At 39.9% G+C, this 26,715-nt stretch overlaps 1 protein-coding gene across 1 annotated transcript in view; it reads right to left on the minus strand.

The window, feature by feature from the left end:
* Positions 1-1,691: 1,691 nt before the first annotated feature.
* LOC121957030 (protein shisa-6) overlaps positions 1,692-26,715 on the minus strand; it is an 89,714-nt gene continuing 64,690 nt past the window's right edge. Inside the window, exons 5-8 of the mRNA XM_042505523.1 lie at positions 12,493-12,555; positions 11,479-11,499; positions 9,425-9,553; positions 1,692-2,547 (exon numbers count right to left, since the gene is read on the minus strand). Coding sequence (XP_042361457.1) covers positions 1,943-2,547; positions 9,425-9,553; positions 11,479-11,499; positions 12,493-12,555 — 818 coding nt within the window. The 3' untranslated portion in view covers positions 1,692-1,942. The remainder of the gene's footprint in view (positions 2,548-9,424; positions 9,554-11,478; positions 11,500-12,492; positions 12,556-26,715) is intronic.

Raw genomic sequence — 26,715 nt, forward strand, 5'->3', positions numbered from 1 at the left:
GAGGAACATCAGCACCGTGCTGATTGTCCACATAATGGGGTCATTTTCAGAACAAAAAAGAACAGGAGTAAGTGTTTAGAGTCCCTGTTGCAATCAATGTGGTATTTAAAAACAGTACATTTGTACATTGTACAAGTGAGGATTCTCTATTGACCAATCAATAGGCTAAAATGTTTCTCGCTCCACCTTTTAGTATCAGATCAGCAGTTGGTACCCCAACAAAGTGGTGATAAAAAACAGAAAAGATTGTAACGGTGGTATTGGTACCATCCACAACTTTTGACAATGGAAATGTAGAAATAAGTCCTCAAATGTGTAACAAACTAGACTGAACCAGACTGCTTGCTGAAAATGAGGCTTTGATGAGAAGCCAAGTAAACCCATAAGGACCTCTACTCTCTGGTACATCTGACTGAACAGCTGAGAACAAAAGCACTGTATACACACTTATGAGTCCATGAACTTTAAACAAAGCTAATTCTGGTAATGTGATTAGTTTAACAAATTTCCAATAGAACCCTCTGGTATGTACTGATTGTTTTACTTTTAAAGTTTGAGACTCCATTAATTAAATTTAGTCTTTTTGAGGTATATGTACTGTATCATCTATCACTGTACAGATTTTTACTGCTGGTTCTGCTGGTAAACTATAATTAATAGTATTGCACAAAAAGCTAAGACAACAAGACATGTGACAAAAGCATGATTGTTCAATTAAGAGCACATGGAATTCCATACTATAAGGCATTGCTTTAATGAAAACATCTGGACAAACTGTTCACAGTTTTAAATAATGCTTGACTGACTAGCGGTAACGACGTCCTCTTCAGTACTGATTGTTTCAGTCGACACATGAACACAAAACTACAACTCAACCTATGCCCCCCAAGCTTCAACACAATGAGTACCTGATATGTAGAAATGGAAGCAGCTGGCCAATCGCAAACTGAGCGAAGAGGGCGGGGGAGGGTCATCCTCATGGATGACAAGCAAAGAAGATGTCAACAGAAATTAAGCTAATTAAAACAACCATCAGGCTCCAGTTTCACCTGTGGGTTTAAGTCTGCAGACTGAAGCTGCCAGTTGACGGTGGTAAGAGGTTGTTTCATACACAATCATTCTATGCTACAAGCACAGTTAAAAAAAGAAAAACAAATACTCCCCATATACATATTACATCCACATATTTTGCAGACATCTGTGGAAATAATATTGATTTGGGATCTTTGCCTTATCTAAAATTAAAATTATTAATTGAGAATCCATGATAGATTCCAGGTGGGAGGAAACAAAACAAAAAAGTCAAAGGGCCAGCTTTTCTTCTTTTAATGCTGCTAACATAGCCTATTTACAATCGTCTATTGCTTGCAACAGAAATTGCCTCTGTTTTCACTAATAAGCTGATATGTCCTGGCCGTTTACCAAAGAAGAAGAGTAAAATAAACCAAACCAAAAAAGGGAATTCATTAATTGTGCTTTTTAACCCACAAATCCACTTCATCATTGAAATGGGACAATTTCAAGAGGCACCACTTGAAGTGCTTACATCAGTCAATGAGAATCTCTAAAGCTATAACAAGGACTGAAAATACAAATAGTAAATATAGTATATTTATATATTTATAAAGTTAATACAATTCCCTTCCGGTCCCATGTCCAGTTTAAAAAATATTCTTCTTCAGGCTGTCAAATGTCTGGCATGAAGGATCCCTCTGTGTCAAAGCGCAAAGCCCTTATGATGCTCTAAGAAAGAGATGTCTTTGCCGGGGGTTGATTCTGGATGACACAGGAAGCTTGTGCTAAAAAGCAGGAGGAGTTTTAATGTAGGAGATTGTTTTAAGCAGAGGACAGAACACCTCTGCTGAGGAGACTTGCTGATTTTGGAGATTTCTGTTGATGTCAGTGGTATGACTCAGGAATCCTTCAGCTAACCACTTTGCAGTTAAACAGTTACCTCGTTCTTACTGGCAGTGCGGTATGTGTGGTGGTGGCCAGGAATGTACTGTAGGTGGTCCACCGTGTGTGTTCGTCTGTTGGCAAATGCCTGCCTCTTAGACGTGGTCGCTTGGTGGTTGACCGTCAGCGTGTTGTAGTCGTTAGAGGCACTGGGTTGAGAGTGCATCTTGGTCATCTTGTGGCGGTCCATGACTGGCGTGACGGGCATCAGCATGTCGGCGTGAGACATCGCCCGAGCCATCGCCTTCTCCCGGAACTTGTCGCGCCTCATTGCTGGGGACAGCAGCAAGGGATCCTGGGAGTGGAGGCGGTCTGCTGACAGAAGCTGCTCCTCTGAGAGGTGCCGACTGCTGCTGTATGCAGCAGCTGCCATCCCGCCGTATGAAGATAAGCCATAGTCTCCGCGACGTGGCGTCCTTGGGGGAGAAAGGACGTGGTCCTGGGACATGGCCCTCTGGACTCGGCGGGGACGCTGCCGCTGCTGGTGCTGCTGGGGATCTGCATTTAGCTTCACCATGTGGGTCGGTCCCCGGCCACCGAATTCAGGATGATGATGCTTCCTCGCATAGTACTCATCTATGTCCTTATCACCTGAGGAGTGAGAAGATAAAGTTAATCAGACAACAGAATCAAGACCACTGACCTTGCTCTGAATAAATGCACCGCTGGATGCTTGAACAATATGAATGTTCATTCTAATCAAGTTAGTGAGTCTAACACTTCATAGAAGGCCATTCAAGCAGACCAACAACCCTGGGTCACTCAAAACAAAACTATAAGATTTTATTGATACCATTATCGGTTCTGTTTATCGGTTCAATTCTTCATGGACTCCCTTGATTCCTGATCAGTTTTCCGTGTGGTCAAAAAAGGCCTGCACAGGTTTTATTATCTCTGTCTAGGAACATAGTGTATTATTAAAACAACTCAATTAGTGTCCCTTTCCTACCAACATGGAACTGGTTCACTAGATAGCACCAAAGATCCAAGATCCCTGATTGGCACCAGTCCAAGAACCAGAGGTAATTGGATGGAAAAGGGGTATAGGAAGCAGTGGCATGCATTCACAGAGTGTAAAATACACGGCATTCCTGGAATTTGAACCCATGTTTTATAGAAAGATGTTTCTGAATATTTCTGGTGTTTCCACCCTTGCACAATTTTGATTTTGATTTGGAATTTTGATTCCCATTCTTCACCACAAATGTATCTATTAGACTGACAATACACTGACAATTTTTCACTCTGAAACCTTTTACACCAAGGCCAATATAGATTCAGTTGCGAATAATCCCCACAAATTATTGGCATTTAGTCTGAAAAGGTCTTTGCAACAAGCTTGTAATTGCAATTTACAGTGTAAAATAATTTCCTCTTCTGTTAATTTTGACTTGAATTATTGCAACATATGCACATTTATCTGCAGTTTGCAAGCACCAATGAATTGTGATGCATCACTGTTTGAAATCTGCACGTAAGCATGGCTAAAAAAATCACTTTCGTGAAACAGGCACTAGGACCATAAGGGCCAAGAATGGTTGAAAAGCATGAGGAATATGTTGGCACATTTAGTCTCTGTTATATTTGTCCTACACCTTGTGACTGCTGTTGAAGGGATGAGATGATAAAAGTAATCACGCAGTTGTTAAAGAGTCCTATTTAACCTGTTTTGAATGGTTTCGTCCTTTTTCTTTGTGAAAAAAAAAACAGAACGACAGCAGAAGTTGTCCTTCAGCGTGGAGAGGACTCATCAGCACGCCACAATACACAACAGATCATGAGCTGGTTTTGCCTGAATGGGCAACCAGTTGATCCCCTGCCAGAAAGCAGGTTGGTCTCTCCGCTGGGTGCTCCTAATGTTGAAGTCATTTACAGATGTATTAACCACAGGCGGCATTCAGCTCTTGGCAGACTTTTATCTACCTGTTTTTGGCAGCGATGGCTCACAGGGGGACACTACCACACAAGCTCTCTGATTAACTGTTGCGGCTGAGGGGTCGTTACCTCTGCAGTAGTTAATTATTGCAGAACACAGAGGTCGAATGGCCGTTTTAGGACCATACCACGCTTCACAGAGTCGTGGAGAAGAGGGATGATGGGAATTGTTTGTGCGAATGCTCAGCTCTCTGGGAGAGATGTCATGCCTGGATACAGAAGGTCACCTTATTGCCTCTCCATGAGGGGTTTCATGTCCACTGCTCTGTGCATTCTCAATGAAAGAGGCCCAACTTTGGCCTGTGGCGATGCACTTCAGCATTTTTCCCTGAAGGCTTGGTTTGGATGTGACATTATGGCAGAAAATGTCACCAAACTCAACCAGAGGGTACAAGTATACACACAGTCGAGAAGCTGTGGCCCATAGCTGCATCAATAGGTCAAACTCCAGTCACTGTGTGAGATCTGTAGTGATTATACACTTAAATGTTAATGTGGCAGGAGTGTATTATGTCCTGCTATGATGAGAAAAGATGCAACATTAATTCTCAAATAAAAGGTGAGTTTCAGGTAATAGCCAAGGCCTGGGAAGACACCAACAAATAAAGATGAAATATAAACCATTTGGGGTGGTTGGTCATGACATAGTCACACTCCACTACTCTTTCTTTTTAATTGAAATTCAGTTTTTGTTCACTAGCAATTTCCAGTTTCCTTTTATTCTGACATTTCCCAAAAGCTGTTTAATTAACCTTCAATAGAACTTTTTCTGAAAATATCAAGTATCCAAGCTGTGCGCTGTTGCATGACAAAGGCAGCATATAAAAGAAAAGGAGAGGCAGTCTGCACACTTTTGCGCCCCGTCCTTGTTCACATATTTGGCTCCCAAAAACATGGTTAATAGAAACTTTGCATCTTGATATTCTGGCAAGCTTTCGGGCATTTATGAAAAACATAGTGTGCACATTGCTGGAAATAAAATTCCAGCAATGTGCACACTATGTTTTTCATAAATGAAAGTTCAAGTATACTGAAGTATAAGTATATATGTTACATTTCTGTATGGGCGGCAGCAGGAGGGGATCTTATTTATTTCCTGCAAAGCTTTTAATGTAAAAGCTGCTGAACGTGTTCATATCCATTGATTGTCACCTTGCCGAGGTTGACTAATAAAACAGAAGCAATTTGAAATAATTAGTGAATGCAAAGGTATTTCTTTTTAGAGAAGAAACTCTGAGCCAAAGAGTGGTGAGTATCACATGAATGTTGATTGTTGTACTGATTGGATTGGTGTTGTGGAAATGTATATTGCGAATTTATTATGGCAACATGTAAACATGGAGGCAGTGTTGATTTTGCAGTAGTCAGCATCAACAGAAAGACTTCTTATAAAAATATAATATATAATATGCTCAGAGAATTTAAGCCTCTCTCTCTACAATTGAGGTTAATGAAGACTTGAGAATTCACTGAAACATTAATTTCAGTAGAAGGCTTCTCCGCTGCCTAAAAACACCTGACTACAAATGCACCTCTTCTTTCTCGAAAACTGCCTTTTCCCCGCACTTGATTTAAGACCTCCTTTTTCATAAGCGTACACACGTTACACCGTTTACACTTTAAATGACTGGAATGATTTAAGGGGGGGTGATGCATATTGCTCCATCTCATCTCTGCGGCACCTATAAAATGCAGCACTTTAAAATTAACATGATTGCGAGAGGCTAAAGGGTCCCAAACGTGGAGTGGAGCTGCAAACAGGAAATAGCTAACAACGGCTAATTAAACCCCAGCTCCCACTCTGCGAGATTAGATTCAATATAAGCAGTATATTTATGTGTCAGCTATTGATCACAGAAGACTGTAATCATATAATGCACTAACACTCGTGAAACTGGTGGAACATCAATTATAAAGTGATTTTTAGAGAGGTTTGGAGCATAAGCGGTGAAATTAAAAAGGGGACATGCAGCAATTTAATTATTTTTTTTCTTTGTGGGCGGATTAAAGGTGGCTTGTTTGTTCTTAAAGGTGTTTTAATCCCTTTTAGGGTGATTAAGGTGAAAGACAACAAAGCCAAACAAGATTTCTCCTCCTTTTTGTAGCCTCCTTGGAGAAGCTGCGTAGGTCACTTTAGAGCAGCATCCTCAATCCCTGCCTTGTTGACATGACTGAAGGACAAGTGGATGGAAGAGCAGCCACACACACAAGCACAAGCACACACATGTATAAAATTGCAAATAAACCGTACTGATTTAATTTAGTCATCATCATCTCTCCAGATGGTTTAATTAAAATACCAACTAATTATATTACTTTTAGGCTTGTTTCCAAAGACCTCACACATGCTTGAACCCACAATTTAATTCTTTTTGTAGCGGTCGGGCTTTCTTGAAGGGACGACTTTGCTTGCTCATTTGACAAATTCTGCAGGGCTCCTGTCTCAAATTCGAAAAGCCTCTTTGTCGTTTGGCGTGATTCATCTCCGTGGTTTTCCGTGTGTGTGTACAAGGCTCCGGCGAGATAAGAGCAAAGCCCAGAGTTGATAAGGGAGAGAGAAAGCAAATGTATAAAAGACGAACGTTGAACAGGGCTGAAAGGAGATTGCACCAATGCATGTTTTTCTATTACACAACCCAATGACACATTTAAATGGCTTTCTCTGAGTGTGTAACGTCTCCTAAGATTCAAGGACAGTGAATGGTGCATTCACATGTGTGCGGTACAACTGCAGAGCAATTTGAAGATCTGCTATGCATTAAAATTTGTTCCTGCAAATAATGCTTTGAAGGGAAAAGTACAGCACAAGTACTCTCTAACGCTCTGCAATGTTTTCACTGATAAATCACTGTAAACATAGAGTACCTTCTTGAGCCCAAAGGAAATGTTTTTAGAAAAGATTAACTGTCAACAAATCGGTTAAATGCGATAACTCACAGCACAGCACACCAGCAAGCATACAGTGTGTTGTGCTTGAATCAATCGACTGACAAATAGGGAACATGATGGCACACTTAGCAGCACATATTCACTGTCTGTTTACTTGAGTGTATTAAAGGAAGACAAGGTGAAAGCCGCTACCAAAAAATGTGCTGTTCGATGAGTTCACTGACTTAAAGTAATTTTCATGCTCAGATGAGACGAGTCCAGCTGTGACCAGAGCGTCCCCCTCCGATGATCTTGTCGCTTTAATTCAACATTTTTAGCTCATCTGAAAGCGGTTTATCTCAAAGTGACGCATGAAAAATGGATGGTCTCAAGTGGAGGATCTGAAGTGTAAGTAGGCGACTAAATATGGGAGATTTTACAAGATGTTTTTGTTCCTGATGCTTTAAAGGTTCTGTTTGAACTGCGTTTGCAAAATTCTCCAGAGCTCTGCATCACTTTGAAACAGAGGAGAGATAAATGCAACCACAATTCTGCTTTTAATACAGCTTGGGATTATCTAAACAAAACATTCAAATTAAAGAAATAGTTTGTACATTTTCACTCCATTACACTGTAAACCAGGCTACAACAGAACTTTAGGCCCAGTGCAACTATTGGCAATTGTTTTATCATTGAAATCTAACCTTGAATGCCCCAAAAGTAAATTTACAATCCCAATCCCCTTATGCACAATGTATACAAAAAAACAGATATTTCATATATATCTTTAAAAAAATTTAGCTTGACTGCTACCAACCCTTGTCTTATTTCCAGGTCATCAAATACACTTTGTCACATCCTTAAGAATCTCATAGTGACAAATCACAAGGCTCCCTTTAGTCTCTATGCACAGCTGAAACACGTTCCAGTGCGTGGTTAATGTTTGGTAACAGTTGGACTCTGAAACAAAACTCCTTGGATAAGTTTAGGAAAAGATCATGGTCTGCCCTTTCCCGCAAGACGTACATACGTAAGTTGTGTAATACTGTGTTCAAACAGCTGTGTTCAAACAGCATTGACTTTCATACATTTCATACATGTGATGTAAGTACATCACATGTACTTACACAAGTACTACCCCAACTTTTAAGGGTAGACTTAAGACCTTCCTCTTTGATAAAGCTTATAATTAGGGCTGGCTCAGGTTGCCTGGACCAGCCCATAGTTAAGCTGACATAGGTTTAACCTGCCGGGGGACTTCCTCTGATACGCTGAGCTCCTTTTCCTTCTCTCAATGCCGCCATCAGAAAATCATGCATGTCTGTTAACTGCATTGCCATTTGCAAGCTTAGCTTAGCCTCAGTAGTTTAGCTTAGCCTTACATCTGTGATAGCCACGTGATACTCTCACTACCTGGGGTTCGCGATCACAGAGCCTGGGTCTGTTGAATTGCACTACGCTAATCCTGTTGCCTCTCGGGAGTATTCTTGCTCCCTTGTTTCCTAGTTTTCCTGGATCCTGGCTGTAACCTTGGCTGTCCCTGACCGTGGTGATAGCTGTGCTGATGCTGTGACCCTGCCTTTGGTTGTGCTCGATACTGATACTATGCCCCCCGCTCGCCCTGATTGTGGTCTGGTCTTGGTTGCGCCGATGTTGTGATCTTGCCTTTGGACACCTCCCTATCAACATATGCATGAGACTGTTATCATCACCCTCAACATCATCATAGAGTGCAATTAATAATTTCACACCTACCGTTATTGTAATATGACATGCATCTGTTTCTATTATTGCCGTGCCTCTCTGCCCCTCTCTCCCCCTCTCTCCCCCTCTCCTCCCCTCTCTCTTTCTCTTTCCTTTTTTGCCATGATTGTATTTCATTTGTTATTTACGACATCTATTGCTCGTCTGTCTGTCCTGGAAGAGGGATCCCTTCCTTTTTTTTTTTTTTCCCCCGGTACAGGGTTTCTTTTTTGGGAGTTTTTCCTTGGGCGATGTGAGGGTCTAAGGGCAGAGGGATGTCGTACACTGTAAAGCCCTCTGAGGCAAAAATGTATCCGAATAGACTCCTTGGTTTAATAAAGGTTAAAACAGCCAAAGAAAATCCAGATGTATACAGCAAACATGCAACAGATAAGTGGTGGTCATGAGGTTGCATCCACGTCATTATCCAGCTTTGCGTAGACATTAAGGCGCCATCTTTTTGGCGTATAAAAGCCATTCAACTGAAAAAATGCTCTTAATATGTCATTAAGAGACATTAGCAACATGACATGGGCTGCAGATGGAGCCAAATTACATGCCAATTAGATGTCAGTCGATGGGGCCGATAGATGAGTCGATGGGAATGAGTATGGTGGCTCTTGCGCACTGTCATGCATTTTAAGAAGTTTATTTCCCTAAAAAGGTGAAAAAGTGAGAAAATTATCCGCAGGATGAGCCACCAAACATCTGGAGATACTTATCATGATGCATGTCTCTGTAATGGACATTCAGATGTTTCATCAGGCCAGACACGGTGAGTGTGGCAACCCTTTATTTTACAGGGTATGAGGGTGACATCATTCTTGCTTTTTTTTTTTTAAATGCATAAGGCAAAAATACAGCGATGGAGGACAAATGAAGGACCGCCGACTTAATCTGTGGAGAGAGGAGGAGTATTTACTTAAGTCAGACTTGAGGGCCAGCTCGTAGGAGGGCGGCAGATGGCTGAGGTTCTGGAAGGATCTGGACAGGGACAGGTCGTAGGGCTCCGTGGCTGAGGTCAGAATGTTGTTCATCCGCTGGGGTCTCTCTACAGGGGACAGAGGAGGAAGCAGTGCGGTGCAGTCAGAGTACAGTCAGTCAGAAAGATGGGTTATACACCGGGAGTCTTTACTGGAGGAGAGATAGAGAGGGCAAGGTGTGATGTAGCAGCATGTGCGGATTGAGAAAGACTTGTACTGGAGGTCGTTAGCTTTTGGGAAGGAGGGTTGAAAAGGTCTGTTTGCATTTCGAGATGTACGTCAGTGTGATTTTGCCTGACCCTATTTGCTCCACAATCAATAATTTCGTGTTGTGTTATTACAGCCACGGCTGCAGGCAGGGAGCCGCTGCATTAACAATAGAGGTGCATACAGTCCAAATGTGAAGTGAATATTTTCTTCACTATATTTGAGCACAAGACTGTGTTTAATTGGTGCAACCAGCCATAGCACTGACAGAACATATGCCAGCTGTAGTTAGCTAGTTGGGAGTAACTATGTGCTTTAAAAGGACTAAAAGACCCAAGAAATGTATTTATCTTATGTTTATGTCCCCTAAAATGTTTGACCTTGATAAAACAAAGCTCTTTTGCAAGTCAACCTAGCACTTGTAGCGCTATGGCAGGGCTGGAGAGAGCGGAAAGCTAAAGCATTGATAGTGAACAGGGTGGATGTCAGATTCTGAATTTATCAATGAGGGAGAAAGAGAAGGTCCTGTCAGGTAGGTCCCTTTTCAGAGGTTTTTGGGTTTTTTTCTTTTCTTTTCTTTTTTTTTTATGTTGGAACATCCTTTTAACAATTTATTTATCGTAGCAAAGTATTTTTACATACTTCATAATGTGTCTGGAGGGTAATTTAATAATCTTGTTTCTTTTTTCTTCTGTTTTCTATTGTCATTTTCTTCCTTTGTTTTTACATACATGAAATGGAGTCGTCTGCAAAGAAAAGTGCCACATAAACAGCATTGGGATCCATGTCTTACACTGACTTCTTTTTGTTGGGGGGGGGTCAATGCTCTATGCACGTTTTTACTAAGATATACATTAAAAAATATAATTAAAAGAAAACTTAACATACATGTACTTGTAAAACATAAAAAACTGAAGCAAAACTTTCATCCACTGAAATATTCACAGGGAACACCCTAATAATTAAAATGTGGTTATAGACAGAATTTTAGAAAATAGGGTTAATTGCTTATTGAGGCAAACTGAACTCCTCGATATGTAAAGAGAGTCTGGTGACTTTCCCTTTGAGCTTTTCAAGGTCATGGTTTACTAAGTGTTGACGACTTATAGCATCAATAAAATGTACTAATCTCTGCTTCTTTCCCGTCACACATTCTGAGCAAACTGCAAATCTGTTAACTGTGTCTAAGCAGCTCAAGTGACACATTGTAAAATTCCTTCAACAGTTTTGGGTATCAGTGATATGTGTGGCACCATGAAGGCTCCCTGCACTGTGCGGAGCTCCTGTGGCTTCAGTATTTGGGACGCCCAGTCATGGGTCAGGAGGCGCAGTGGGTGGGGAGGGCTGGGATACCGTCAGGGACTCTGGTGCTGGATTTAAAAATAGGACTGGGTGGCTACTGCGGCAAGGAGGACAGGGACACAGAACACCAAGGAACATATGGTGTAGAGGGGAGACATTCACTGAGTTGGAAAAAGAGTGCGCCGGCATGTGTGTGGGTTTGTAGGGAAGATAGAGCCGGTTAGGTGGAGTGAAACAGTAAGAAAAATGTGTGAAGTAGAGATTTCGAGATCGGACCAAAGGTCATGGGTTGCAATGCAGCGGCGTGAAACTTTGTGATAGCAAAAAATACACAAGCGCTGAAAAAAAAAAGACAGAAAGAAAAAGGATAATAAAAAAATGACCCCCAGTGTGCAGGTAAAGAATTTTGATCTCTACATGATATATGTGGAAGAAAAAGTGAAGAAAAATACACATAAACACCACGTGTATGTGTATTACTTACCGTATCTCATTTGTCTGTGGGCTAACAAATCCAAGTGAGAAAGAAAGGATCAATAACAATAAATGTGCACAGTATGTTGCAACCAAACCTCTTATAGCATAGGTTGCTGAAAGCCAATATTGTAAGGAGGTTGCCAAGGGTTAAACAGAGTCTAAACCAGCAAATCTGGAATAATGCATAAGAGCTACCATCCTCATCAGAAGCTAAATAGACTTCCAAAGCGCAGTTTGAAGAGTTTTATTTGGTGCTGAAAGTACTTTTGAAACCCATTTTCCCAGTGAAAAGGCAGTCCTGTTTAAGAGGCAGACGAGCACATGCAGAATGTGGACTGCTGCACTCCATTAATGGCGGAAAAGTTTGTATAATGTATCAACGACACTGACACAAGCTGTGCCTCTGCAGTTTTCATAATATCATACAGGAGATTTTTTATTACGGGTAAAGCCAGATTCCCTCTTTAATTACACCGTGTTTCATTTCATTGCCGTTTAGATGCAGGAGCATTCAGTAACTCCACACTTAAACCTGCTCTCCTTTCACACCAAATCACATTTAGAGAAATAGATGGAATGCAATAACAGTAATTGAGTTTTCAATAACTGCAGCAAACTGCACAGATGATCCTTTGATTATCATACACTCTTTTGCTTTTCATTTTCTCTGAGGACTTCTTTATCAGTTTCTCAGATTTTAATTTCCCTGTGAAAGATAAACTTTTGTCCTTGAAATTGGAAATCACAAGAGTTGTTTGGAGTACTTTCATTTAGAGAAATACAATAATGCATATCATTTGGGAATGTCTCGTCGGGTCAATAACCGCTGCTTAAAGCCAGAGCAGACTACACAGAACTTTATTTTAGCATTGAAAAGATACAGCAAGGTGACATTGGGTTACTTTTCTGGCATGCATTCCACATTAACATTTTCAGTGCAGATTTATACAGTGACGTTTTGCACTATATGTCACATCACATCTCCAGTTAAGGACTATACTACATTAGTGTGTTGGCTTACCCAGTTTAGGTGTGAGCGCAGTCAGATCCAGGTGGCTGTGCTGGTAGTCATGGTGGTGGTTTCCTATGGTAAGAAGAACATAGAGTTAATGATCAATGTCAACATGGCAGGTTTAAATAACAAGAAGAACTGTTTAGTCCTCACCCTTAATGTTAAAGGGTAATTGCAATAATCTCACCAGAAATAAACCATTTTCATATTTTAAATATCAATTGAGGCGCAAAAATTTTAACAATGTCTCTTTTCAGTTGCAATGTTTTGGATAGCATGGCTGTAGACGATTATTGCTTTTCCATACACGTGTTGGCTTTGCTTGACTAAGGTTGACTCGATGCATCAGCCCAGCACCCATTTGGATGTGGTGGGGCGCACTTTGGCCCAACTGCGGAGACAGTCCATCCTGGGTGCAACTCAGCACATTAACACTGGTAATGGAAACACAAATGAATGTGGCATGGTTTCACCTGGTCAGGCAAACAGCAACATTTGCCATAAAATAATTTCTCTAGTGGCCACCTTTGAGGCTGGCTCCAGAAGTGAGACAGTCCCCACGTTAAAATTCCCATCTTTACAGCACAAATAAACAACCTGGTACAGAACTGTTTTTGGATGCTATAGCTTATTTCAACATTCATGACATCCGTACTGCAGGGGAATTTTTATATAACTTTTATGTTACATTAAGGCTTAAAGATATGCTTAATTGAGGACATGGCCTCTTTTGGTAACAGGCTATTTGCGGATAGTGTCTTTGGGTTCTTAATCAGATCCATCCGTTGGTCCTGCAAAGCTATACGCTCTTGTCCAAATACAGTCACTTCTAGCTCCAAACAACCAAGATGGCAACAGATAAAATTTGACACTTCAAAGCAGGATACCAAAAACCAGTGGTTGACATCACTGTAGCTACATCCATTATTTTATAATATGGGCACGGCCAAAAATGCCAATGGAAAAGCCTTACAGTGTCTACAGGCTACTTGTCAATTCATTATGCAAGGACTTCAAACCGGCCATTATGAAGTACTACAATATGCTATTTAAATAACCTTGTCTTGCTGATAATACGAATACCTTGTAGATGATCATTGCTTCTGGTACTGCATGGGGGTACATGAGAATTCTTTTAAAAATGATTCTCAAATATCAATCATGCATAATTCCTTAAACAATTATTTTATGTCTGATAAAACCTATTGTCCATTTAATATTCCTATTTTCAAGTTCTGAAACAGATGCATTTATGGTCAAGTTTATGTTTATTTTTACCAAAAATGTTTTGTCTGAGGGTAATTGGCTGAAAAAATATTTCAGCAGGGGTACATTAATCAAAATAAGTTTGAGAACCACAGTGGGTGATTTTGGTAAACTAGCCCTTTATAAACAAAGTCCCTTTGTGAGTTAAACACAGCAAGCTGTCTGACAAATGTTATCATCCTGTTCGACCGAGTATCAGATGGCTTTTCCATCCCGTCCAGTCAGTGTTTGACGTTTCTTCTGATATGAGAGCTCTGATTTGTTCAGCTTGTCTCAAGTGAGCGGTAAACTGTCACGGCTCAGTTATGGGACTGTGAGTGTTTCTTCCATTTGACAGAATCCACAGTGAACCACTGCTTTGCCAAAAAAATGATTGATTACACCCTCTTTATTCGGCAACATGGAAGCAGTTACACCTCATGGTGATCCATCTTTGCTGTAAGCGACTTATTTGATGTTGCGGTAATATCGTTATGTGTTGTTCAAGTGGTTAAAGAACAAAGCAACATCATCTGAGACCTCCATCACTGAGCAGCGATGGGAGTTCAAATAATTTCAGAGTGAAAATATTGCCTTTATTCAATTACGCTTTATGCTGCTGAATAGCAAAGCAAACAAAACACGGATCTGTGATAGTTGTACCTCATTTGCATTTAAATATGTTCATCTATCATCCCATACGAGTGTTAAAGACAATAAAAACCTGCCTCTGATAGCTTAAACCTACACATACGAGCTCTTTAGCAAGCTCTGAAGTGACGACAGGGGGATTGTGTTCTGCTTTTGTTAAAGATCAGTGCCTGTATTTCAAAGATAATGCTTTCCCCAGCGGCTGGATATGACATTTCTGACAGATGTTATTTGACTTTTGCTAAGATCAAACCAGCGTAAAGATGAATTGTTCAGATTTCAATGTGGTGCTGGTATTTCTTGTTTATCTCAACTGAAATTGATATTCAGTTCAGCAAAAGAGGAAATGTAAAGACTCTGGTTAAATGGTTTAAAGTAGTTGTGTACCATAATTATGAAACAAGTCTTTGGTCCGTTCTCCCTGCAGCTGCTTTCCAATCTCACAGGTTTGATCAAGGGACCAATTATAGCAGCTACAGAGCGCTCAGCTAAATTACCCAGCTATGAACTTGAAATGAAAGCAGTTTTCCACCAAATAAATAACAACCTTTTACTATCTGTGTAATTGCAGATACTGTTTTTCCACCACAGCAGAGAGAAAACCGTCTGCCACATGAATTTTGTACATTAAAATGTACAACGAGTGTTTAGCCAGGGTTCAAAAGTTTATCACCCAGCGAGGATGGTTTTTCTTTGAGGTATTCTCCGGTTCAGGGTTTACATGTGTGTGATCCAATTATCCCTTTTATGGGAGATATTTGACTGTTATTGCTACTATTGTGTAGCAACTAAACTGAGCACACATTGCGAAAAAGAAACTATTAATTTGTTTATGAGGAGGGTGGATTTCACAGAAAAGTCTGGTCCCGGCACTTGATAGATGTAGCCAGGCATGAATCAGCCCTCAGGAAAGTGGGCAAATCACACGACACAGAGCAGTCAGAGGGAATGCATTCGCAGCAAATAGAGTTATTTCTGAGGCTCAAGTGTTTGTTGCTTTAGTTTACTTTGGTCATTGGAGAACAGCGTTAACTGAAAAACTGCAGCAAAGATGTCTGAAAATGTGAGTCTGTGTCCTCAAGTAAACTGCAGTGATGTGAACAACTAAAAGACCCTTCAACAGGCTCAGTATGGGTGTGAGGAGAGCACACCCATACTGAGCCTGTTGAGGGTATGCTGATGCTATTCATGTTTCTTTGTTCTGTAACTTCCGAGACAGAAAAATTATACCAAAGACAAAAACAAGTTCATCATGCAAACTTGAAGTCACAGCTAGTAGTATCTAATGTGTTTAGACACTGTCTTCCTGTGGAGGCCCTGGGGGTGAAAAAACATGGCAGTATTTCAGAAAACAAAGCAACATATTAGAAAACACACCAACATTTCACAAAACAAAACAATTTTTTTTAAACAGTGCGTAGTGTTTTCTGAAACGTTTTGTGAAATGTTCTGTTTTCTGAAATGTAGTAATGTGGTAAATGTTATAGTGTTTTGTTAGATGTAGTGTTTTGATAAATGTAGTGTTTTCTCAAATTCTGAAGTGCATTGGAAAAAAATTGCTTTGAGTAATGTTGTAGCATTTTGGTAATATTGTAGCATTTTCTGTGTGTTTTTGGAGATGTAGTGTTTTGAGAAATGTATTTTTGGGGGAATGTTTTGTTTTCTGAAATGCTTCAATGTTTTGTGAAATGTAGTAATGTTTGCTCAAGTGTTGTAGTGTTTTGATGCTGGGGGAACAGTAGATCATCGAACAAAAATTGACAAAAAAAAGAAACTGAGTGCGCCGTAGGTGCAATAAAAACTACAGTATGTTGCAACAGCTGTGGATAGAGTCTCTCTCCCTCTTTGTCGCTCTCCAGCTGCACCTTAAGACCTCACATGCTGATATTCTGACAGGGCACACTGTAGATTTCAATGAATTTAAACAGTAAATTCATGATGTAAAAACCAAGAAGGAACAAAAAATTAAATACTGTATGTTAAAAAGTATGTGGACACCAAAACATTGCAGCCACAGGTGATTATTAAATATGTCATGCCAAAACCATGGGCTTTAATGAGCTGCTATAACAACCTCCGCTCCATTGGTTTCATGTTTTTCACCAGATGTTCGAACCTGGCTGTAGGGATTTGCTCCCATTCAGCCAAGAGAGCATCACTGAGGTCTAACACTGATGTAGGGAGATAAGGTCTGGCTCACAGTCGGTGATCCAGTTCATCCCAAAGGTGTTGGATGGAGTTGATGTCAAGGCTCTTTGCAGGCCAGTCATGTCTGAGTTTGGGAATCCATTTTTTTTCTCTTTTTAGGAATATTTTTGGGCATTTTTACCTTGTTTTAATGGTTGACAGTAAAGAGAAAGGAGGCTATGACATGCAGCAAACAGGGCACGAGGGAAAACATTTCTCTATGGACCCCAAGAGTTTGGTGCAATTAATAACCAAACGGTATATATATTCCAACTAGTGCTCCTAATAAACAGTCCAATTCCAAAAATATAAAAGAAATATGTGGCAGCACATCTTTTAAGCATGGTGGGCCGCAACAAATGAATGAATTTGTGAGAAACGCTGAAAGTGCCCCCAGAGGCTATACTATTGTCAGAAAACAGCTGATGGGTTCCAATGTAGACTCTGCTGTTCAACTGTCTTTATTTTCTCATTAACCATGAGACAGATCACTACAGCTTATGTTAGGACAGCAAACAGTTTGAAACCTGTTCGCCATTTGTATTTATAACAGTGGTGTACCAGCAGGGGTGCCGAATCACAAAAATACCAAATCTTGCATGATGCTCCTTTCGAGGGTTTAAACTGTTGCTGCTGCAGTATTACCATGACTGATTTATAAAGTGGAGCAAATGTCAGGGGAATTCTTCTTCTAGATATCAGTTTTATCATTCACACTGAAGCAAATCCAGCTGACACGGAGCTCAGCACTTTTGTTAAGTGTATAGAAGAGAACATACCTGCTAAGTGTTAATACATAATGCAGCAGCTCTCACTGCCAGTAAAGTGTGTCACATGGATTGGCGGTAGTAATGCAGGCGGCTCTGTCACAAATGAATCGAATGCTTCCAGGTTCCAGCGGGTGGACAGAGGGGATCCCACTGTGACCCAGATCCATTTTAAACGGCTCGCTCTGGGGAAGCTGATGGACAGACGCTGGCTGCGGAGAGAGCCCATGCTATGTCATTATGCTGGCAGAGTGTGAAGTACCATGTGGACCTGGTGCGACAGATCACCTCGTTTTGCCCTTGTGAATATGTATGTATGTGTGTGATGGAGTGGCAAAGTGACACGAAGGAGAGTGAGAGAGAAAGATGAGAGCTTTCATTTCAAATGTCTTCACCTTTGCAGTACTCAGAACGTTAAAGTCTAATGGACCTGTGATAGGCAGCAAACCCCAAATACCCAAATCTAAAGAAGTTACAGTGGAATCAAAACAATTTACAATCTATATATGACATATAGGCAGTTTAATCTGTCCAGATTTAGTGCACTTGGCAACAGCTACAATTTATCATCATTTTGAGAAGTGACACCTTAACCAAAAACCTTTTATAGAATCAAACTAAACAGTCCCTGAAACAGCCCCAGAGACTACATGTCAGGGCCTACTCAGAAAATGTAAGTTTCTTCAGTGTATTTGTTTTTCGGATTTCTACTGATTCTCCAGAACGGCAAATTTTAAACTGATCTGAACTGATTAAAATGCACAATTTAGTGTACGTTTTCTAACGCTTAAATGGGTATTCAAGTGAACATCTGAAAAATCCAACTACTTCACCACTTTGATACAAAATCCTGTAAATCCAAGACTGCCATTTTTGTTTCATGTATTGTTGTGAGGGAGGTTACAATCTTTCATCACAGTCTCCAGGCAACACGTAAACTATGCCAACAGTCGACGTTTTGTTCTAAAACACTTGATTAAGTTTGGGAAAAAGATTTTAGACATACATGACGTTAACTTGGTAAAGAATGTATGTAAAGAACATTGCAAAGTTATGTAAAGTCCAAAAAATCATGTAACAACATGGACACAGAACACAAACAGCAGTTTCCTGGTTGAAAGTCCATGTCTGTTTGACCAATCCACCACATATGCAGTCTTTCTCACTCTTTATGCTTAATTTGTTTGTCCACCACCACTAAATTATCCTCATTGACTTGGCATTGGCATTTTCATGTTGCCAGCATCTAATTGTAATGCAACCACATAAACTTTATTCAGAATTTGTGTCAATTTCATGTATTTTTATGAGACCAGGCTGCAGATGCTTCAGCATTCTAATTCATTTGTGACATCTGTTTCTAATGCACTTTATTTCATTTTGATTATCATATTTCAGCAGATTGTGAACCAGGGGAGTTCAGGTGAGGACCCAAATGAAGAACAGAAATGAGCAGCCAGGTGTACAAACAAACAGCGAACTTAAATGCAAAGAAATGTCCACAATTCAAACAAGTGACCAAAACACAAAGTTCAATTAAAAGACAAATCAAAAACTAAGCTGAAAAAAACAACAACATGATAATACGGAAGAATACAGGTGGAGACAGGACCAAACATGATGGAAGCAGCAGGGAGGATACACACACAGGAAACTAATCAAGACAGCGATACACTGCTTAGGTGGGTGGACACAGGGAACAGGAGGGAAACACAGGGATTGTGACTGGGAACACAAGGGTGGAGCAAACGAGATTAAAACAGAACAGGTGTTCAGGAAAGACCAACAAGGAGGAACAAACCAGACTTTTAAAGACAGGTGAAACTAATCAGGGAAACACTAGAGACAGGGAGTAAAACCAGACACAACAAATGTGGTGTGATAATACAAAATAAAACAGGAAATAGGACATGAGTAACAAGAAACAACTAAAACACAAACAGAAAAACAGCCAAAATAAAGTCCACAATATAACAAAACCCATGATCATGACACATTGATTTATTTGATCAATGCAGAAACCTCTCCACCATGGTCAAGTGTGAAACCCCTTTTTGGACATTTTGAAAGAAATCCCATCTCGATTTTGACATTTCTGCTGAGGTTTTTTACGCTCAAATTGAAAACAAGAGCACAGAAAAGCACTTGATTAATAAGCACAGTTTCTATCCACATGGCTAATATTTGATACAAACAGCAACAAGGCATTAGTGGCATTTGTTGTGGATGTTTTTCAAGTGGCAAAGAGCTCTACGGCTGAAGCAATATAACAAGAGCTGAATGCACATCATTCATGCAGCTGATGCTTTAATCTATTGGCTGTAACTCATCTTTGATAACATGTTGGCATCTTGTTGACACCACATCTGTCATCTTTTCATCAATGAAACACCCCACAGCCTCTTAATAGCACATCTCAGTATACTGGGTTTTTAAAAAATATATATATACACTTCCCTAGTAGCATTTTCCACTTTGTACACTTCACTCAATTACGGTATTCCTCTCTGCACATGAATGGATCTTAATTCTGTCTTTTAGTGAACTTCCTGAAATCATCACATCTTGTACAGACTGGGCTTTTTTCCAGTAACATCCTTTGCTGATGACAAATCAGTTAATTTTCCATCTCACAAGCTGCAGCTGTGAAGCAGTCACTCTCCGTTGCTTATTTACTGCTGCAAGAGCATTTTATATATATATATATATATATATATATATATATATATATAATATATATATATATATAAATATTAGTACATTTTTGGATGTGTACAACAGAAAGCATTGGGCCACATGGACACAGAAGTCTCTTCAGCCTTACCCGTACAGTGCCATGAGTTCGACCAGCGACGTCTTGAGGAGTCTGTGAATTACTAACAAGGATAAGCACAGATTTATCTGATGTCTTCTCCGATATGTCAGAAGTAACATCACACAAAGCTGCCGTTATCCTTGCCGTGGAAAATAGGACTCCATGAAGTAAGAGGCTGAAAAAAAGAGGAAACTGAAGGATACACAGCTGATGACAATGATGTCTCAGAGTCGTGAAAAAAAATCCTGTACTGTAATGGGTATCTGCTAAAAAGTAGATTCTGAATTGTAACACAAACAACTTTGCTCATACATTTGATGGTACACTTTACAATAATTGGGAGATTGTATGTTTTTTGTATTAAATTCCCTTAATGTAATGCTAATAGAGTACTTCAAACTTTGCTGCAACAGTTTGCTTGAGAACAGCATGGGGAGGGACAACATACTGTGTGTATGCCTACAAAAAGTAATGCACTGGAATTCGTATACAACCAACATAACCATTAAGCTATCACGTAATGAATGCACTGATGAAAGTAAAGAAGAAAGTAGTATAAAGAGAAAAAGTATACGGATGGATAGGTCAAACAAACACAGGACTTTCCCCCAGGAGACCACTGTTTGGTTCCCATGTGAAACCAAGTGAAATCTAGGTTATTTTAAGGTACCCAATACCACGTTAAGTAACTTTACATGTATATAAAGTGTAAGTATGTAGAGTGACAATGCCTGATGATTGTTTTCCTCAACTTAACTTTTAACTTTATTGTCCTAAACCCAATCTACATGACTTTATATCAAGTACGTAATGACAACACCCAACCATGATAATTTATTAAAACCAACCTTTGTAACTTTATGTCAAGTAGATAGTTTTATGTTAAATTACATAACATGATCATGCCAAACCATGACTCTTTTCCTAAACCTAACCTATAACCTAACCTGTTGGGGTTAGAAATCAAATTAATGATTGTATGTGCATTTTTGTAGTGCGCAGTGATGCCAACCTGAATATACCCATTACCCATATCTAACAATGATAATTTCCTAATTGTAACCAAGTGCTTCCTTACGATTAACCATAACCGTAATCTTTAACTAACTTTAACCATCCAGAAAATGGAAAGGTATCCTTGAGAGAGAGATTTTTAAAATGACACTGATGCTAAATCCATTTTTGAAGTCATTAAAGAAAACCTCCAGCTCCTTTTCTCTGCATTCAACTCAGAGTGAAATTCTTTTTTTTTTTTTGCTTGCAATTGCACTTAGAGAACATCTACAAACTGGAGCTCTTGTTGGAAATAGTTTCACAATGAAACTTTGATGGTTCAAAGCTAAAAAGCAGAATTTAATAAGACTCATGGCAAAAACACAAGACAATATATGTCAGAAGTAATTAAGTGAAGACACACCAAGCATTTTCAGACTCTCTTATCAGGTTTGGTGTAAAGAAGAGGCAGCAGAGTATTCCAAAAAATGAATTATCCACTAAGTTATTTTCCATAATTACGCTCCATGTTTTCCAGTAATTACGTTGGTAGTTTGGCACAAAGCAACTGTTGATAAGCAGGCTGATGAAATGATTAAATGAAGGAGAAAAGGCAGGCTTTGTGAAGACACCACAAACTGGAAAATTACAACTGAGATCATTTAATGACTTTGCAATTATGAGCTGAGCTCGGCTCCTGGCATTTAACAGAGTGTACAGAATGCTAAATCTAAATGTTTACATCTTTCACTTTAATTTAGGGAAGCGTTTCAGTTGAGATGAGGCTAATTTGAGTTCACGCGAGTTTACACGTTGATCAGACACGATTGCGCAGTCATGCATCATGTACAATTCAGGGTGAACTAGAAAGTCACCCTGAACAAATAACTCAAGAATACTTGTTCTATAGCTTCCGATGTGCACTTCAACACCTCAGAAGTGGAGGAGAGAGGAGGCTGTTTCCATGAGTCTGTCACCATCTCTGTGCCACCCTTTCAGTCCCATCTATAATTCTGACAGATCATTGTGTGTCTGTGTGGCTCAGACGGTCCTCCCTCCTCTCTGAAAAGAACAGAGACAGAATAAGTGAAGCAACCGGCTTGGCATTACTCATGACGACTTCCCACTCGGGGCCCCTGAGGCCCAGGATCTTTGTTCCTCCTTTATTGATTAGGGATTGTGTGTCGCAGCTCTTGGGCGCATCATGTGCTCCTGACATGCTTTTTCCAGGCAAGAGAAGGCACAGCCAGTTGTTTTTCCCCCTCAGGCTGACCTTGCGACTTCTTAACAGAAATACAAAATTCCTGCAGACAAACTCTTCAGCTCTCCAGAGCTCGAAGGCCAAAGGAGCAGCGGTAAATGAGCATAGATGGGCAAGGAGAGAAAAAAATCGCATTTTTGAAATATATACGCTGTAAAATATATTCATCTTATCCAGAGTTGTGGCCACCATTGAGAACACAGATCATTTCTCCTTTTATTTTGTAATTTGTATTTCATAGGTGATAGAACACTTTTGACTCAGTTATTTAATATGCCTTGTTTTAGGACAAAAGGTTTCACTATCTTTTTCCCAGCATATTATTTGTGATATTTTGGAAAAGGCTTTGAAACTCGTGGTCAAAGTTGCATTAGAGTCCAAAACCTTAAACTGTCAGTGCAGTAGGAATCTTTAAAACTGTGTCTTTAGAAATCAACTCAATTAAATGTTGAAACAGGGATGAATAAGACATGAATTCTGAATTCTAAATTCCTTTAATGTTTGCAGATAAAACAGTCAAATTTAGAGCTGCATTAGTCTATTTTTCTACCAATAAGGGGCATTGTAACAAGTTGTAAACAAGTTATGACTAAAAGTTGATATAGTTGATATGAGCTTGTTAATAGTTTTGTTAAATGGTTGTCTATTCACAAACACAGAAGTTACAAAGTAACATTAACACTGTTTTTTGTCCACCTGGTTAATCTTATTCTTTTAGCTCTGATTTTGGTCTCCACCAACTCTTGAAGGACATGTCTGTCTCTTTAGCTGCTAAAAGTGGTTCAGAAAGATCACCAGCTAGTTTGTAACTTTGTCTGTGTGCTAATTGGTGATGAGCAGTATTAGAGTTTGTTTTTTTTTTAACTAATTTCTGTTTTTGCTGCTGGAAACTAGGTTGAAAGTTGTGGGTAAGAAAACCAAAATGATGAGCTGAAAGAAGAAATGCTCTGTAGATCTGAGGGGCGCTGTGGAGTTGGGTGATAATTCTCTGTGAGTTCATCACTAATTATTTGATATTTTGATATATATTAATGCATCTTTATATGCCTGTGATGAGTTCAAATAAGCTGATCATAAATCCTAAGCACAGATGTGTCCTAACAGCAAGCAAGTGTCCATCGCATCACTTCGAGTCACTTTGGATGCTCTCTGTCCACACTAAATCCATCAAACCAGGTATTGTATAGATAACCCCTTATTTTAGCATCACAAATCAGTTATGGCTTCAGCAGAAATGTAAAAGTGATAAATAAAAATACAATAGGACATCTGAAAACAGATGAGCTCAAAATGCTGCATCACGTTGCTCTGCATTGCTAGTGGCCAGTTCGGACATTCCAACATAAAATAAGACAGTCAAACTGATTTTGTTGCTGATGCTCAATTGCATCACATTCAATGACGACATGTTAAATGCCCCCCCAAAAAGTGAAGGATTTGGTGCCAAAAACATCAAATAAAGTCTTAAAAACACTGATTGTAAGGTGTATGCCTGCTAAGTGGTGAATGTTTTCACTTGTTTTGAGAAAAATGACAAGTTTTCAAAATGCAAAGAGACTACATGAGATTAGATAAAATTGGTGATATGGGTAGATGATAAAATACTGGAGACCGCAAGTTTATTTAAATAATGGTGAGCAAACAGAATATTAAGTGCTGCCGACTGAGTCTGTCACAAATATGAAATTCTAGCAGGAGACTGTCTCTGCACGTTAGTTGTTTTTTTTTTTTTTTTGTATTTTTTGTAAATCAGGCTAACCTAACCTTGGTGATCTTGAAAAACAAAAAAGAAATGGCATCAATGTCTTGCCATATAGTGCCTACTCAGAGAATCTTTTATCGGGAGCCTTCTGAGTAAGTGGGTGTTATTTTACAGCCGTCTCCGTCAGTGGAGCATTTCTTGGCTCGCTGCTGCATGTCTTTGAGTGGCTTTGTCTCCTTCACACTTCTGCCACTTTCACAGAATCAAAGCAACAAGCGCCCTTCTCTTCCCTGCCTCATGAGTAATGTGTGATGATTAGTACAGATAATTACATCTATTTACATATAAATGTGATTGATACTTGTCCTACAGAGTTAAGCTTCCTTAAGCCGCTGCAGGAGCTGTTTGCCACTGATCTTGTTATAATCTATCCATAATATTTGGATCCTCCATCTGAAGTTACCTAATTAAATGATCATTCGCCACAAGTAAACAATTGGGGATGATGATGCTAATTAATGATGGCTGAACACTGTGAGGCGGTACGTGTCGAGAGACGCCACTGTTGCCTTCGTCTAATGGTGTTTATTAGGAGACTTAAGATTAACACGACTTTATAAAAGAGACGGAGTGAGGTCTGTTTTTCCCAGGAGCAGGGATGGAGTGACAGCGGCGTCGCACTCTGTCTAAAAGGCCGCGGGTTTAATTGATTAGGTGCTGTCATCTACAATATCCAACCGCCCTCATAAGAATCTCAAATGAACACTCCAGTGATAATGCCAGCACTCGTTAAAATTCGAGCGCAGTGGGACTTTTTGAAATGTCAAGACAGACCTAAATGGTTTCCAAACAGGAGGACCTTTTTAAATAGATGCCACGGATCCCATTTTCATAACAACTACTAACAATGTCTTGATTGTGTATTCATACATTTAAGATACAATCAAGTTTCTGTTCCCTCTCCCTGCTGTGCTTTTTAATTTTTATTGGCCCTGCCTGAAGCCCTTGGGTGAAAGTGTTAAGAACATTTGCTCACCCTGTGTAGCCGTGTGTCAAACATGCCCTCTAGTCAGGTTACGCCTCAACAGGTACACAGTCAGACTGCTTATTAAAACGTTGGCTTCAAGCCCAAAGAGCCTCTGGGTTTCTTTTGAACTGGTAACGTGCCTGCAGCTTGCTGGTGGGCTGCAGGTGCAAAGTGTTTGCCAAAAGGTGTCTGGTTGGAGGTTTGACCCCGGGTCAAACTGAGCCTCCATTTCCTTTGACATGCTGTAATAATCCTGACACACTTGGGAACTTTCACTCATATAGAATGACCTTTTCAGAAGTGCCACATGTCACAGTGCAACACAGTCTACTAGAAGTGATGCCTAGACACTGAACACTTGTTTTTTTCCCCCCATATTTCACAGATTTAAGTCAAAGATCAATTTCATGCACTCAGAAATATTTCTCTCAATTTTTGGTCATTGAAAAAAAAAAATCATGTTAGTGAGCTTTTTTCCTTTTCCAGATTTACCCATCCACCAGGCAGGTGTTGCAAATCAAGATGTTGATTGAACAGCATCACTACTACACAGGTGTGCCTGAGATGGTCACAATGAAAGGCCACTCATAAATGTGCAGTCAAAATGCCACAAATCTCACAAGTTTTTAAGGGGCCTGCCATATGCTTCCGGTCGGCCAGACCGCACCTGTTGTAGCAATAAATATACACAACTGGACAACATAGTAGCAACAACAACATAGTAGAAAGCTGGAAAGTCCCTATGGGCCGAGCAAGAGGGGCGTTGAATGGGTCCAGCAATCTCTGGACTTTTGCTGAATCAGCTGTTTGAGGAGCTGGTCTCAGATGATCTTGCAGATGAAAGTGTTGTGGGGCCGATTGGATGTACTGCCAAATTCACAGACTTGAAATATCTTTTGGAGTAAAATAAACATTTAGTTCACAAGCTCTGGTGGACGTTCCTGCAGTCACCATGCCAAATGGCACGTTCTCTCAAAAGTGGCAACAGCAATAACAATACAGCGATAACAACCGTAATCATTGTGACACACTTGCGTGACCCAGAGAGGCGGCATCAACACAGCAGCAACATTTATTGGGAGTAAACATCTCAAAACAAGAACAGAAGCTGTTCTAATTTAAGAAGCAATGACCTTCTCCTCACTTCTGATGAACTGGGTTGGATGTCACCTCACAGTGGTTCCAGCTGCACTATCTAACAGGACGTGGACACCTGCTGTCCCTTACACGTCCGTCCTTGGCCCCATGCTGTTCTCAGTGTTTATATGCTTTCTTATAGTCAGGAGTTTCATTATTGCACAGGTGACATCACATACTCTTGTGTTCCAGTAAACAGCATCTTAATTCACTTCAACAAAACAGAAAGATTGAATTGTTGTGTTTTTTTGTAATTGTTGAGGAGTCTCTTTGTCCAAAGAGCTGATAATGAATTTTGGCTTGACAAACAGGATTCATTGTTGTCTTTTAGTGCTGCTGTCCTGTTGCTTCCTATTGGGTACTTATGAATTTTAAATTTAAAGGAGCCGTCCACAACATTCAGAGTATTATAAAAGTAGAAACGACTATTTGCTAGGGAAAGATATA

Source organism: Plectropomus leopardus, chromosome 17, assembly GCF_008729295.1.
Source record: "Plectropomus leopardus isolate mb chromosome 17, YSFRI_Pleo_2.0, whole genome shotgun sequence".
NCBI classification, from domain to species: domain Eukaryota; kingdom Metazoa; phylum Chordata; class Actinopteri; order Perciformes; family Serranidae; genus Plectropomus; species Plectropomus leopardus.